Source organism: Corapipo altera, unplaced genomic scaffold (genome assembly GCF_003945725.1).
Source record: "Corapipo altera isolate COAL_440 unplaced genomic scaffold, ASM394572v1 50, whole genome shotgun sequence".
Lineage (NCBI taxonomy): Eukaryota > Metazoa > Chordata > Aves > Passeriformes > Pipridae > Corapipo > Corapipo altera.
The window spans coordinates 8,206,104-8,220,795 of NW_020884889.1; the positions used below are offsets into that span (position 1 = coordinate 8,206,104).

The 14,692-nt window shown below is 35.5% G+C and overlaps 1 protein-coding gene across 2 annotated transcripts in view; it reads right to left on the minus strand.

Moving 5' to 3' along the window:
- Positions 1-14,692, minus strand: part of EFL1 (elongation factor like GTPase 1) — a 70,310-nt gene that overhangs the window by 20,441 nt on the left and 35,177 nt on the right. For both annotated transcript variants that reach the window (XM_027644158.1, XM_027644159.1), the window contains exon 16: positions 1,881-2,012. In XM_027644158.1, the coding sequence (XP_027499959.1) occupies positions 1,881-2,012 (132 nt within the window). The remainder of the gene's footprint in view (positions 1-1,880; positions 2,013-14,692) is intronic.

A 14,692-nucleotide genomic window follows, 5' to 3' on the forward strand; every position in this document is an offset into this window, starting at 1 on the left:
AAAATGCTTCAAATACATAAATAATGGCATATTAACTTTACTAAAATAAAACTGAAAAGCATTCCATATGGATTACTTATAAGGCATAAGAGCAAATGAAGCACAGGAAGGATTTTAAATTAGCTGGAAGCCACTGAAAAGCCTTAAAGCAATTAAAACCTGAAAAGGGGAAAAATCAGGAATGTGAGAGCTTTTCAGTGAAACAAATCACAGCTGTCCCTAAAATGAAGGTGTTTAAAAAGAGTTGCTTTAAAGTTAATGGAGAATGAACAGCCACAGCTGAGTCAAATTTGGCTAGATTACATCAAAGCTATGCATAAACACCTCAAGTCAGCAGCCTTTCATAATGAATACAATTTAAAAAAATTAATTATGAATCCTTTTTTTATTTTACATGCATGTTAAAGAATACCCAAAGGCTTTCTAGGAATGCATATTCATATTCAGAAGGAAAAGTGACATTAAACTTGTCATTCACTTGGAGACTATTAAAAGAAAATGATATTGGATATTTACTGCTAAGCTAAGGGTGTAATAAAAAAGTATCCTTGAAAAACAAACATAAGAATAAACAAAAAGGGGAAAAAACCCCAGTGTTAGTTCACATGGTCAACAGAGCTGAACAAAGACTTCAAACTTTGCCTTCTGCATTTAAGCTCACAGAGTGATGAACACTTTCTATTTTTTTCTTTTAGAGTTTATGGTAACCATACAGAGAGATTTTGACATGAATGTGAAGATATGCAGTAATTTTGTAAAACGTACCCAGGGAAATAATTTATATTTATTTGAGTCATTCTTCCAAAAAGCAGACGCAGTTTTAAAGCAAGTTTGATGTGGCAATCCAATGCACCCACATGTGACAATGTGCTAGGGCCACCTCAAGATTATATACAGCTCACTGGGCAATTGATTGCTTTCAAGCTGAGCCTGCAATCCAAATTTTGTCTTCCTGTTGTTGCTGCAAGCAGCAGTGCATTTTCAGGAAACTTTCCTAAGTATAGCTACCCTTCAGACTTCTGTCCCCCTAAGAAATTTCATTCAAATCACAGAGTCAGAAGTTACCAAGGAGGGGAAACTAAGTAACGGTGTAAAAATTCTGTAACTTATTTTTAAGGAAAAAAAATACCCCCAAACTGGTCGTAAGTTCTAGAATTAATTTCCTTTAACATTTAACCTAACATTTTAACATTTACCTTAATATTGCACTCAGCGGAACCAGTAATTTCCAATACTTTCAAAACTGCTTTAACAAATGCAGGATGTACAATATATCATTATCTGTTACTCAAACACATGAAACAAATAACTGCTAAACTGTCCAATCATTTTCTAAAAAAACATATAATCTTAGTGTTAGAGTATTTTGCAACCGAACATAAAGCCAGTTATTTTGGTTCTACTAACACCACAACAACAAATGGAAATTGGGTTGAAATTCAAAAAAAGCCAGAGATATACCACTCCCTGGTTTGGAGGAAGGGATCAGTGGGAGGCAGTACTGCAGATCTGTACCACGAGCTTAATGATGTAGCATATAAGAATGTCAGCAGAAAGGGAAAACCCACAGATCTACTTACCTTCACAGTAAAGGAATACTGAACTTTTAGCACCATGTGGTGTCTTACTTGTGGAACAGCTAAGTCTGACCACAAAAGGGCACAACAAGGTCTCCTGTTTCTCCTCACCTACTGAGACATGAGCGAGCCAGCTGGAACAACTCACACACAGCCCTCTAGACAACATATATATTCAATTTATATTGGGCTAGTCTCTGATTCAGTGGCTAAATCATAAACTAGACAAATCACTAAGGGTGGGTAGCTGCATTACTACCACACTGAATTTGTGTTACTATCCCTGTTCTCTGTTAAACCTACTTGGATGCTTTGGTTCCACAGCCACCCTCACAATCGGTGTCGCTTCAAAGTTGAGAGGAGTAAATGGTGGACAAGCAGGTGATGTTGACAGTGTTGCAGACTTTAGCACAAAATCTTGCAGGCCTCCTATTCCTAATGGTAAGTGGAAAAAAAAAAAGGCAAAACAACAACAAAAAATTAACCACGTTCATTAAATGAGACTAAATCCACAATCATCGTGTTAAAAAAAAAGCTAAAATTATTCTAACTACAAAAATAAGATTCAAAAACTTCTCACCATTCATATAAAGTATCTGTTAAAATATTTGTGCATAAACTGGGTTCTCAAGTCTCTGGTGTGACATTTGATATTTAGTCTCTCAGTTCCCACTGCAGTCCCTCAGTATTTTAAAAAGGCGTGTTTATAGCTCTGAAGAACAGAAAGGACATGAGGACTTTTTTCCCTTCTAGTATGTCCAAGCCTTTGTACAGGACTTTTTCCCTTTCTAGTATGTCCAAGTCTTTGTACAGCTCAGAGATAATTTTGGTGTTTTAAGTTTAGAAAAATTTACACTGCAAGAGCCCTGCAATGGTCATCTAGTCCAACTTCCAGTCCAAAGAAGAGCTAACTTCACAGTTGCTCAGACACTTATCAAAAGTTCTAAAAACTTTTAATGATGGAGACTGAACAGTCTCTGTTGCCAAGCTCTTTCAGTGCTTAATTATTACTATTGTGAAGAATGGGGTTTTTTTCCCTTCCCACCCCCTCATGCCCATTTGGGATTCCCTTTTTTTCCAACATGATTCTTGTAAAATTTAATTTATCACATATTAAGCTATTAATTCTCATCCTAATATATTTTTATAATGCTGGCAAGTGGAAGAAAAGTGAGCTAAAATTGTAGTGATAAGAAAAAAATATAGAAAAATATTAGCTATAAATCTGCAAAATAGCTGCTGTAAATGCATATTTAGTCTTGGCTGGCTGGCACATTTAAGAGAATTTGAAATTATTGCCTTCAAATTCCTAACCAATAGGATATCATTCATTATTTAGTCAAAGCTATAAAAACACAACTAGAAGTGTTTGAGTAATAAAGACAACAAATAAAGACAAAGCTGATAGTGATATATACAGTCACTATTCCTGATGCTCCTTCAATCACAATCAGAGTTATAGTACTTCCAAAAGAGTATAAATTAAATGTAACTTACAATATTATGAGAAAATTGAAACCTTTAGCTCATCATCTATACCTGCTTAAAACTTAAATTCACATTGTAGACTGCAGTACATTTGTGTTCCTTCCTTCTCATTCTCTCCCACAAGCCTAAGGAGAAGTTCTTAACCCCAGCTCCCCATTATCACCCTAATACTCTTCCACGTTCTTCTTTTTGGCTTAGCTTTCTTTATTTCATGCCAGAAACAAAGAGGGTCAGCTTCCACCCTATGAGATCATGAGGGAGTTTGAGCTGTGAAGAGCCAGTTGCTGCAGAGTTCTCATCTGTGGGATCAGGCTGTTTCTCCAGCTCTGGAGGCTGGATGCCTGGCCAGCAGGGAATGCCAAAACCCAAAATGTCATTATATAAGAAAACCTGCCTCAAAATAACTGGATGCAGAACAACATCCAGCAGCTTTAAATGCAGGATTGCAGATGCTACAAAGAAAATAAATCTGTATAAACTCTGAGTTGCACCTGACCTATGACCAGCATGTATTTCCTCTTTTTCACTTATTCAACATGTGGTTTGAATGAAAAACAAATGCTGGATCATCATCACCACCAGGGACTGAGAAAAGGGATGGGTCCATTTTATTCTGATCTTCTCCAGCTGGTAAAAGGAAAATGATTTAGAATGGGAGGTGAACAGCTTCTTTTCAGTGTAATGGGAACCAGAGAAATAAAGTTACCAAATCTTACTTCAGATAGACTCCCTTTTTCCTTAACACATTACTGCACTTTTACTGCCATAAAGAAAACTTGAAGTTATTTGCTCTTTTGTTTCACATTTGAAGGTACAAATACATGAAATACACTGGTGTCTGGCACCAATACTACACTAAAAATAAAAAAAAATTGTCAGTTTTCATGAAAACCTGTTAGGCTTACAACTTCAGTGTTTTAATTGCTGAACAATGTGAGCTAGCACAGAGTAGTGTCCATCCCTGATGAATCTACTTAATTTACAAATTCTTAGTAACAAATGTTGGAAAAAATCCATAAAGATTCTTGGACACTTTGTTGCATAATATGATTACTAAGTAACTGCTAATGTGTTTTCTGAATAATATTAGAGGAAGGTGTAACGAAACTAATTCTGAAGTACCACATGACATATCAGTGGAAGAATTCTACTAATTATGCTGATACATAAATTTTAAACTTACTTATTGTCCAGCCCACTGAAATTTACACATAACTACTCAAGATCACAGATCTCAAATGTGTATTAATATGTTACCTGAAAGGTCTTAGAAAAGTCACACCAAAATAATTCTTATAAATATGTCTCCCCTTTTAAGACTGTTTTTGTCCTGTTCAGCCACTGAAGAAAGCATCACTATAATACACACATTTGACTTCACATTTATTTTTGTAGTGCAATAATTTTCAAAAATAAAGGAACCAAAGGTAAAAAAAAAAACTGCTTAAGTAAGGAAGGTGAGACAAACTAATGCTTTTATTTTAGGTTAGCTTAAAGAATGAAATACTAAAAACCATTGCAAGTATTTTTGAATAGTCATTTCTCTAAGAAGAACCAAGTCTACAAAGTATGCAGTCTGTCACACAAATAAACATGCAGGCTGGTAGGCAGCAGTTTGCTGTACACTGCTTTTATTTATTTATTTTTAAGAAAAGCTGGAGTTAGAACTGTCAGTAGGAATTTTTAAATGTAAGTATGAACTTGATCAGCAAATTGCTTCTTTTTATTAACTCTACCTGTGGTGTGTCTCCTCATTTCTGTACAAAAGAAAATGTTGAATTCTGGGAAAGCGTGTAGGTTTCAAAGACAGAATAGTTCACTAAAACCCCCTTATTAGAAATATCACATGCTTTGCTGTATACTGTGTAACACCAATCCTAACACTGCTCTTGGTAGCAAAGACTTTTCTTTCCCATCAAGAGTCAAATCACCTCTGCCGATTTTATAATATAAGGCAAAGAGCCATAACTACTAAAGAGTTACTACTATATTTTTTCTTGTGCACAGTCCTGTTGCAATTAAGGAGATTATAGCATAGAAAACCACAAACCAAGCTACTCATGCTGAAAAGTCAAGCCTACCAAGGGGATACCATATGAGGTTTGATAGTAAGTATGAGACTAGATTACTTTTTCTTAAATTCGTCATCTAAATGCTTTGCTCCAACTGCAGAATAACATTTTTGTTTTAAAAAGCATTCCCACATACTGCTGGTCAGAGAAACACAGGGCCTGAACTCAACTGGACTTGAATAATAACAGGCACTGAAAAATCCCACACTCAAGGGTTCTGACTGTGCCCAGGCCTTCGCTGAAATAAAGGTAATTTTACAAAGCTTAACTGGCAAGACTTCAAATGGGGAGATATAATTTTAAAAAGATTACAAATTAACTCTTTTGTCCTAAAGAAGCTAACCCTACACATAACTGCTCATCAAACTGATTTTTGCTAGCATAAATTAAGAGTGCTGTCCACATTTACATAAATGTAACCAGTTGCTCACATTTTATATATACTGTATTAACATTTTACATAGACTATATTCAAATAACTCTGAAAAAATCATGCATAGTGACTTGCAATAAACATATTTCAAAGTATTAAAGTTATTATTTCAACAGGAATTGTTGATCTGTAGGTTGAAAAATAAGATTTCCTCTTAACAGACTAGGAACTTACTAAAAGCCTCTGAAACAATGTTATGTAAGACCTTCTGAGTTTGGTGGTTTGTACTTTAAAAGCAGACCAAAATAATGGTTCAGGGAGAATTATTACACAGGTGGTAAAATATGAGATTTACAAAGGTCCTTCTTTTGTTGAGTCCCTTCTCTTACTTGCCCTAGAAGATAAGAATACTAAATCAAGTATATACCTATTTGTATCACCAGATACTAAACGACAGAAACTAAATGGTAAAAGAGATAAGAACATCAGGACTGAAATTTTCAAAAGGAGTAGGAGTATTAAAACAAGTCTCAATTTACTTTTCACTTCTATGTCTTGCTACTAACCACTACACCTTAGACAATAATTTTGCTGCCTTTAAAGGTAAATATGCTTTTCCAGCTGAATGCAGTTACAAAGATCTGAACACATAACAGATCGATTTCAAGGTATGTGTAATTAGTTTCCCTTGATGTAGAAAGATTCAGCATTTAATGTTCTTTCAAGTTGCAAAAAAAATGAAGCAGACACCACCACCATGCTTAAGTTTTTCAATCAGATAAGGGAATAATTTAGTTTGCAGTGTGAAAAATCAAACAAAGAAGAATGAAAGCTGTTTAAATTTTAACTTCTGCCACATTGTTACTAGCCTCAGCACATTAGTTCAGTCGATCTTTATCTTCTCTCACTGATGATATCACCACTTAAGAATCCTTAGCTGCTTTGGAATGGAGACATGTCAAGCTTTGGACTAACACAGCAAGGAACTAAGTAAAGCAAAAAGCCAACGTTAATCTTCCCAGTAAGGCTCTGTCTCCACTGAAATCTATCATTTCTTATCAATGATATCTGTTTAGAAAGATTAAGACCTTACAGTACCTAAAGCCTCCTGGTTTAAATGCTCCATGCACTTCACTGTGTATCAGTGAAGACAGACCGTGCAAGCTCCTCCACAATTCATGGAAAAGGAGGTGTGATACAAACTTTTGTAAATCTACACAATCTGAAATCTCAAAGCAAGCATGAGCCTTTTGTTTCAAAGGGACTGTACAAACAGACTAAGATCTCTATAATTTTCTTTGAGCAGTAATACAAATACTTTTATTCCTCCCTAGTGAGAGACATTTTAAAAGAAATATTTTTTAAAGGTGCTTTAAAAAACATGAATGATAAAAAAAAAATTTCACAAATCCACCTTAAAAGTATGATTGGCTCTTAGATGTTTCCAGTTTCTCCTCAAAGTAAATAGGCTAAAAGCCAATTAAGACAAAGAGAAGGACAAAATATATTTGCCAAATAATATTAAAATAATAAAAAATTAAGAAAAATACCTCGGTGTCAATCATCATTCTCCTTCAAAACCATCCAAATAATTCTCCTTTCCCCAAAATGTAGACTAGGAACGATTATATCTTTAGCACACTGTTACCTATTAGGCTGACTAATACTGGTTCACTGTAGCCATGTACACTTTAAGCATCAGCCTCCCATCCTTTCATTACTATCCCTAATTTAAAAAAAAAAAAAAAAGAAAAAAGAGAAGAGATTTTGCAAGGGAAAACTGGCTTTTGGTAGGATTAAACTCAGTTACAACAGTATGCCTTTCATACTTGAGGAATCTTAAAATGTTTCACTAATCACTGGAATTAATGACAGTAACTGCAGGGACTTTGGACAAGTAGCTACTATGACTTAAGAATACCTTGTATTATATATTTATCACCTCAGATCTTGAGGATGTTTCTCTTGAGTCTCACGGGCACTGCAGAGAGACATCTGAGGGCAGAACTTGACCTTTCTATATTAGAAACTGTTTCTAGAAGGGAAGGGAATGTAAATCAAGACACAGACCACATTCTAGTGGAGATTTCATCAGCTTTTTCCATAATACACACCACATGTTAGCACAGATTGCCGGTGAGCCTCCTCATCTCTAATTGTGCACTTCCCCCTCAATTGTTCTTACTTGCTTCTGAGGCAAGTGAAATTGCTTGTGTGGAAAACAGAATATTGTAAGGCATGTACATGGTTTCAGCTGCTCTCAGTACTTTCCGGTCATTTTATAGAAAAAGTTATTTCAACTTTTCTTTCGTATTTCACTTCCTTTTTCCCCAATGTGCTTTTTTTTTTCCCAGTTGAATCTCTAAAAATCACCATTATCCATCAGATTGTACAACCCTCTGTCCCAGATTCTTCATGAGTTTCCAAGGAACAAGCTCTACCTGAGTACGTGCTAGAGATTAACATCAATTCGGTTCCTCAATACAAAGGTGCTAAATTGTAATTTAATTGCAATACTTTACTTTTACTTTACTTCACAGCAGCTTGAGGGGAAATTGAGCATAACTTTCTGATCAGATGAGAGTAAACTCAGCATATTATTAATGATGTTACTACACAATTCCCTCCCCCCGAGGGGCACCATCATGTGATAAGACACCAAGCGCAATAAGTGACTTCTGACACAAGAGGTGACTCAATTCTTTACTACTGAATGTTCCAGGAGTAAAAGACGAAAAAGTGCTAGAGCACCTCACTGAGTTCTTTAAGGAAAAAGAACAAAGCTGTCTGTTTTGAGAACTACAAGGAAAGCAATAACATGGTCTAATGGCACAGTGTTCCACTAAATGTCCTATCACTAGATTATAGCTTCAAAAAGGATTGCAAACATATATAAACAAGCATCATTTATCTTCTGCTGAGTCTCTGTGGGAAAAAATTCCATATATTTCATTAGGCAATTACTGTATGATAACACACATTTCCTAACTGTTGACTGAGCTGACAATTGTAATTATGAACATTCCTATATTTTTCTCAGATTAGACTATGAACAATTTCAAGGAAACTATAGCAAAAAACCCTTTACATTAAATAGTAACATCTTTAAAATGTTACAGTGAATGGCTAGAGATCTACCTGCACTCACTCTTCTGTGTGAAAAAGCTGACACCAAAGGTGAGTCAGAAATTTGCTTGCTAAAATACAAATTTACCTTAAAGTAAACGGAATGAAACCAAAATCAGTTAACATTCCAAATGACTACAACTGATTGTTGTAGTCAAGATGAAATATTGATTTCCTTAAGTTGCTTAATGAGACAAATAAATACAGAAGATGAAAGTATTTGAAATAATTATGTTCTTCTTACACTACAAAATTATTTCATTTGTCATGTCATACTAATTTTTGGAGCTCAAGACTAAAGAAAATGATCCTGATGTTTAAATATTTATGTTTAAGCTTCATTTTAGCACAGAAACTTAGAAATTTCATACTTAGATCTGTAACATGCCCCCATGTCTCTTTACATATGAAATCAATGCATTTGCAGCTCTACAGAAAAAAAAAAAAGGAAAAAAATTATTACTCCGATTAAAGTTCCTGTAATCTTTTAACTGTAAAGCATTCTTGGTAAAGGCACTAAACAGTACCTTCTGTGGTTTTATTAAACAGTAGCTGTCCTCAGCAGCGTACATGTAACATATTTTGCCTGAGCCCACATATAATATATAACTCCTTTCCACACACCAGCCTAACTTGACATCACTTGAAAGCAGCAATACTGAACAACAGAAAATATGTGGACAGATCTTTGTACAGTGTGACCACATAGGCACTGGAACTCACTTCAATTACCCTGTACATCAAATTAATGCTTCCATTACTGCATGTGGAAACCATTTAGCACCATACAAAACCCTTCAAGTGTTTCTGAAATACAAACCAAATTTTAAATTTATAATTAATTTGAATAAATTACTCTAATTTGACCTGACAGCAACACATCTGAATTTACTTAATTTTTTTTTTTCAAATTACTACCAGAACTTCAGAGGCAGTTCAGAACAGTTGTTGTCCCAAACAAATGGAATTTAGGTATAAATAGCTTTCAACATATTTACTTTGATAATCTACAAGTCTTTTGAAACACCGATTTGTTGTTGCTGCGTTGTTTTTTTTTAATTTAGTAATAGTAAATGTGCTTTATAAATAAATAAAATTGCATATTGTAGTGGAAAACAGATCAGATTACTTTCTATGGAGCATCCTATGAAAGGAAGAAAATTGCCCAGCAATCCTCCAAAGAAAAGGAAAGCGTTCTAGACAACAGAGCATTAACTACACTCTGAAGAGTATATATGTATTTTTTTGTGAAGATGGGAAATGTTTCACAGATGTAGCTCTAGAAGCCTCCCTCCATTGCTCCACAGATAAACACATGCTGGTCATCTACTGATGATTCCTCTTGGTAAAACAAGAAAAGTATTTAACAAAAAAAAGAAAAAAAAAGTTCTGTTGTTTGTAATTCCCATACTGAAATTCTCCCAGACTTCAGCTATGATGTTGCCACGTGACTTGTCAAAGACAGAAAAAGACAGGGCCACTGACCCTTCACAAAGCTGTTCTGCACATAATTATAAATTGATAATAAATCTCATCCTTCAAGAAAACTCGAGAAAATATTGAAGTGTTTGGTAGAATACTTGACAGTTAGGCTATTAATACATAACTAAGTTTGCAAAAGGAACATATACTAAAAGACCTACATTTCTTCATACTCAAGGTAGCAGAAGCAAAAAACAAATCTCCAGCAGTTTTCTGGCAAAGACACAGCTGATATTGTTTACATTTTGGACATAAAAAGGAGAAAAAAATTTATTTAAAACCAACCTCTCTAGCTCATTGATATATTACCAATATATTGTAATAGTTGCATTAGAAAAAAGTAGAGCAGTTGTAATTCCACACTTTTGTGGGACCACCATCAATAACATGAGCTGTGCACACATTCTCAGTTCTGGAAATCTATTAAAATAGGATCATTAACAGATTATATATCAGAAGTATTAATCAAAGCAATCACTTCTCACTTTATCTCAATGTTTTTTCGCCTACATTGAAATGTACAGAGATGTTCAGAAGGCAGAGGAGGGGGAGGCAGCAGCCTGAGGCTGAGAAGGGAAGCATGGAATCAGTTGTGCTCTATCAGATTGAGCATGAAAAGTGTTTAACATTAGAAGAAAGGAGATGGAGGCAAAGCCTTTCTATTTGAAGATGTAGTAAAGTTCAATGTTTATTTCTAAGTAGACATTGGGAAGATGTAAAACTCCATACAATATTTCAATATTTTTATGAGAGTATTGGAGGCAAGATGCAAATGAGCGAAGATCTAAAGTTCATTAGGGTTTTGAGCACAACAGAAAACTGAATTCTTCTAATTTCTTGACCAAATGCTTTTCACAACAGAGCAAAATAACTAATCTCAGCTAAAAAAATCAATAACATCAAATGATTTCTTCATATATCAGATTGGTTACAGCATAGTCTAACAACTAACTGAAGAGAAAATGCCATTTTAGGTTTTATTTAGTTTTAGTAACGTCTCCTGAAAATGGGCAGACTTCATGTATGTACTGTTTTCTTAAACTGAAGATTATAAAACATAAGTAACATCTGTTACTTCCCAGAATCAATTATAAGTGGTGTTAAAATTAATGAGGCCTTCAGGCACTGATCTCGGAAAGAATTAATTTTAATCTGTAGAACTCTTGGAGGTTTTGTCATGTTTGCCTAGAAAAAAACTACATGTACATATTGCTACAAGTTCTGCATTACACATCCCAGGTACAGGGAATTTAGAATCTACTATTAGAAGTGTCAATTACAAAAGACAACGGCAGTTAGTTTAAAAGCTCATTAAATTTTGTCCATCCTTCTGCTGATTTTAGAATTTAACTGTAGAATTCCAATACACCTCTTTTACATCACTTAAAAAAAGAATATGAGACCTTTATCATTATATACATCAGGTAAATGCAAATACAGACTGATCAGTTAAGAGGATATTTCGGACATCAAAGGAGAAGCTGCACACTCATTACCAAATGTGTACCATATCCTGTGGGAAATGCCCGAGTCATCGACCATTTATCCTGTTAACTTGTAAGACATGCAAGTAACTAATTAAAATTCAATTTTCCAAGGCCTGACCCAATGCCTAATGCTCTCTCTTAAAGGCAACCTCCCCACACCCCCAACACATCTGCCTCTAAGTGATTTATGCCTGCTGACTTTGTTGCCTTGGGAAATATGGCCCGGAGTGTTCCAAAGCACCATGAATAATGGACCGTTTCAATCTGCATTATGCACAAGTTGATGTTTATTTTAAATACAATAATTTTCAAGAGGGACAAAGAAGAATATAAAATTTGACTCCAAGCTAAAAGAAAGCTTTAAATAGCTCACTTGTAGTTATACAAGCAATAATATTTTGGGGGATAATTAAAGGATTCTAAGGAAACAAAGTACCTTTCCAATGCCTCTGATTAGGACTATTTGACATGATGGGTGTACAAACAGATGGCATGAGAGGGAACAGGGGATGTCTTAAACACACTTGTTATTATCAGCAGCCTAGGAAGTAACTGATAATTAGTTATTTATCACACACTCCAGTTTAACAGCAAAATTAATTCAAAAATAAACAGAAAGTGCACTCAAATTAAAAAAAAACAACAAAGAAGTTGCTGCCAGATGAAAACCTATGAATGGGCCATTAATATTTATCTCAGATTGAAAGATGCTCTAAACACATAAAAAAAAATCTAGCTAGAATAGAAGCAAGTTTTTAGTGAAAAGTAAAGATGGAATTCTAGAAAGTTATTTCAAAACACACAAATTAATTGTTGATAAAACTATCTAAGAAATGTAAAATAATAAAATTCTAGAGAAAACCATTCTGCTAGCCCTTCGTTATTCTTGCTAAACCAGGCCTTTGTTACAGCAATAAAAAAATTAGTATTTTTCCCCAAAATTAAAACTATATTTAAATCACACATTTTACAAGTCAGCTTCATATTAAGTATTTTTGCTTCTGTGTAAACTAAGCATACCAAATTCAGGTATATTTAAAATTAAAAAAATTTGAAAGTTAGGACTGCTACTTATCCTCATCACCTGAAATCTTCTTCCCCAAGGCAAAAAAGACTGTCATTTCCCCCCTAATTTCTGATTACTTCAGTTAATGTATCATTGAGAGTTATTACTGTAATTTGCAGTCCATATTACTCTGACTTTCTAAAATATTGCAACATATTAACTTTCATTAGCTCTAGGTCAAGAAAAAAATGGGAAAAAATATACAGATCATTCCTAAGATAGCAGAATTCTTAAGACTAGTGCAGAAAGCCACATAATTGAATGGGGTCTTAAAATACTACTCTATTTCAAAATGAAGAAATTAAATAGAACTAATCTTGATTTTTAATGCCCCATTGCAAAAAAAGTAACATTATAATCAGATTTAATTTTATTTACACCAAATGACTCTACATGCATTGAGAACATCCCTAACACTGCTCTCATCTGCTACAAACTGGTATGAGCCTCACACTGGCAAAAGATATCAGGGAGGGAACTTGGAGCTTTAACATCTCCACATTTGGAAAACGCTTAGTGTTTAATTCCCTTTTGGACACGAATAACACCAGTCACTGAGTGCTTCATTTGCATTAGAGCATAAAAGGAAAAGAGACCCCACCCCAAAGGCAGTCTGAGAACCATCTCAAACACAGCTGGGATGATCCAGCAGCCAGTTGCCCTCAAGAAGAGCTCATCCACTCTTCTGGTTTCCCAGCACCAGCATTAGCATTTGTCAGACTCTGGGTGAGACAATTCAGGATACTAAATAAACAGAGCAAAACTGATCTAATACAAAGCAATTTTCCCTCTCACCCAATTTTCACTCCCTCAACTAACAAAGCACTAAGAGACACTGCTTCTGACGTGTTGTCCAAAACCACATAAATCAACATATTACTCCTGGTGAAGCCCCTATAGCATGATGACCAACCAGAAGCACAGGTTTAACAATGAGCATCTTATAACGCTTAAGTTAAGAGTCCTTTTCACCCTGTCCCACTCATGTAGAGTGTGCAGCTAACACCTCTAGGTCCTGAAACAAGTTAATTTGTCTCCATTCCCCACCTCTGTGCCCTCTCAAATCAGACCAAGCTGGCTGAAGTTGTGCTGCCTAAGCAGAAAAGCCCACAGAGGTATCATGTATCACCCACAAGCAACAGCAGTGGCTCCGCTGCTGCTTCAAGACAAAGCAAAACCTTAAAACACGCACACAAAAAAAGTCAGCTGCTTTTCTGAACAGAAGAAATGTGGCCATTTGCCACTTTCTGGTATGAGCTTTAAACTCCTTGGAAGAGTTCCAGGTAGATTCTTTTTTCCAGGTAGTACCTTTTCTACTAAAAATGAAAAGCATTTCTGCTAAAAACGCCTGAGCACTGGAAATACTCTTTTTGGTTGAGAGGCAAGGCTTTCAACACAATATGTCATACTTCCTGATGGGATTGCGGACACAAAAGAATCTGTTAAAAATGGAGTATGTTTTTAGTCCCATTTCCAAAGTAAACGCAGCTCCTGTAATCACACAGGCTCCCCTCAACAACTTTTAAACATGTTGTCAACTTCCACTAACTCTACGAGCGAGAGAGAGGGGAGGGTTCAGGTGTAATTAAGTTTCCACAAGTTATGTAAAATCAACGGCTGAGCACTGAAGGGAGACCAAAATTGGTGAGCTCACTGAGAAAAAGGGCAGGCAAAACATGGTCATTATATATCGTGCTTGGAAGCAGCTCCCTGGAAGCAGCTCCCTAGCGACCGGCATGCGCATCCCGGCTGGCCAACTGGGACTCCAACAACTCCAGGAGAGGCGTAGCTTTGGAGGGAAGCTGAGGATTTTAAGGACACCAGTCCACAGGAATCCAGGCTTTGTTAGTAACGCTGCTCAGAGAACTTTCCTTTTGAACATCACAAAACAATTAGTCTCTTGTGGAAAAGCTCCGAAAAATGTAACCATCAGGATTCCAAACATTTTATATCCCTTTCTGAAAGCTTCTCAACACACACCTTTGCATCAATGAACTGTGGGGGCTTTCCTCACAACTCAT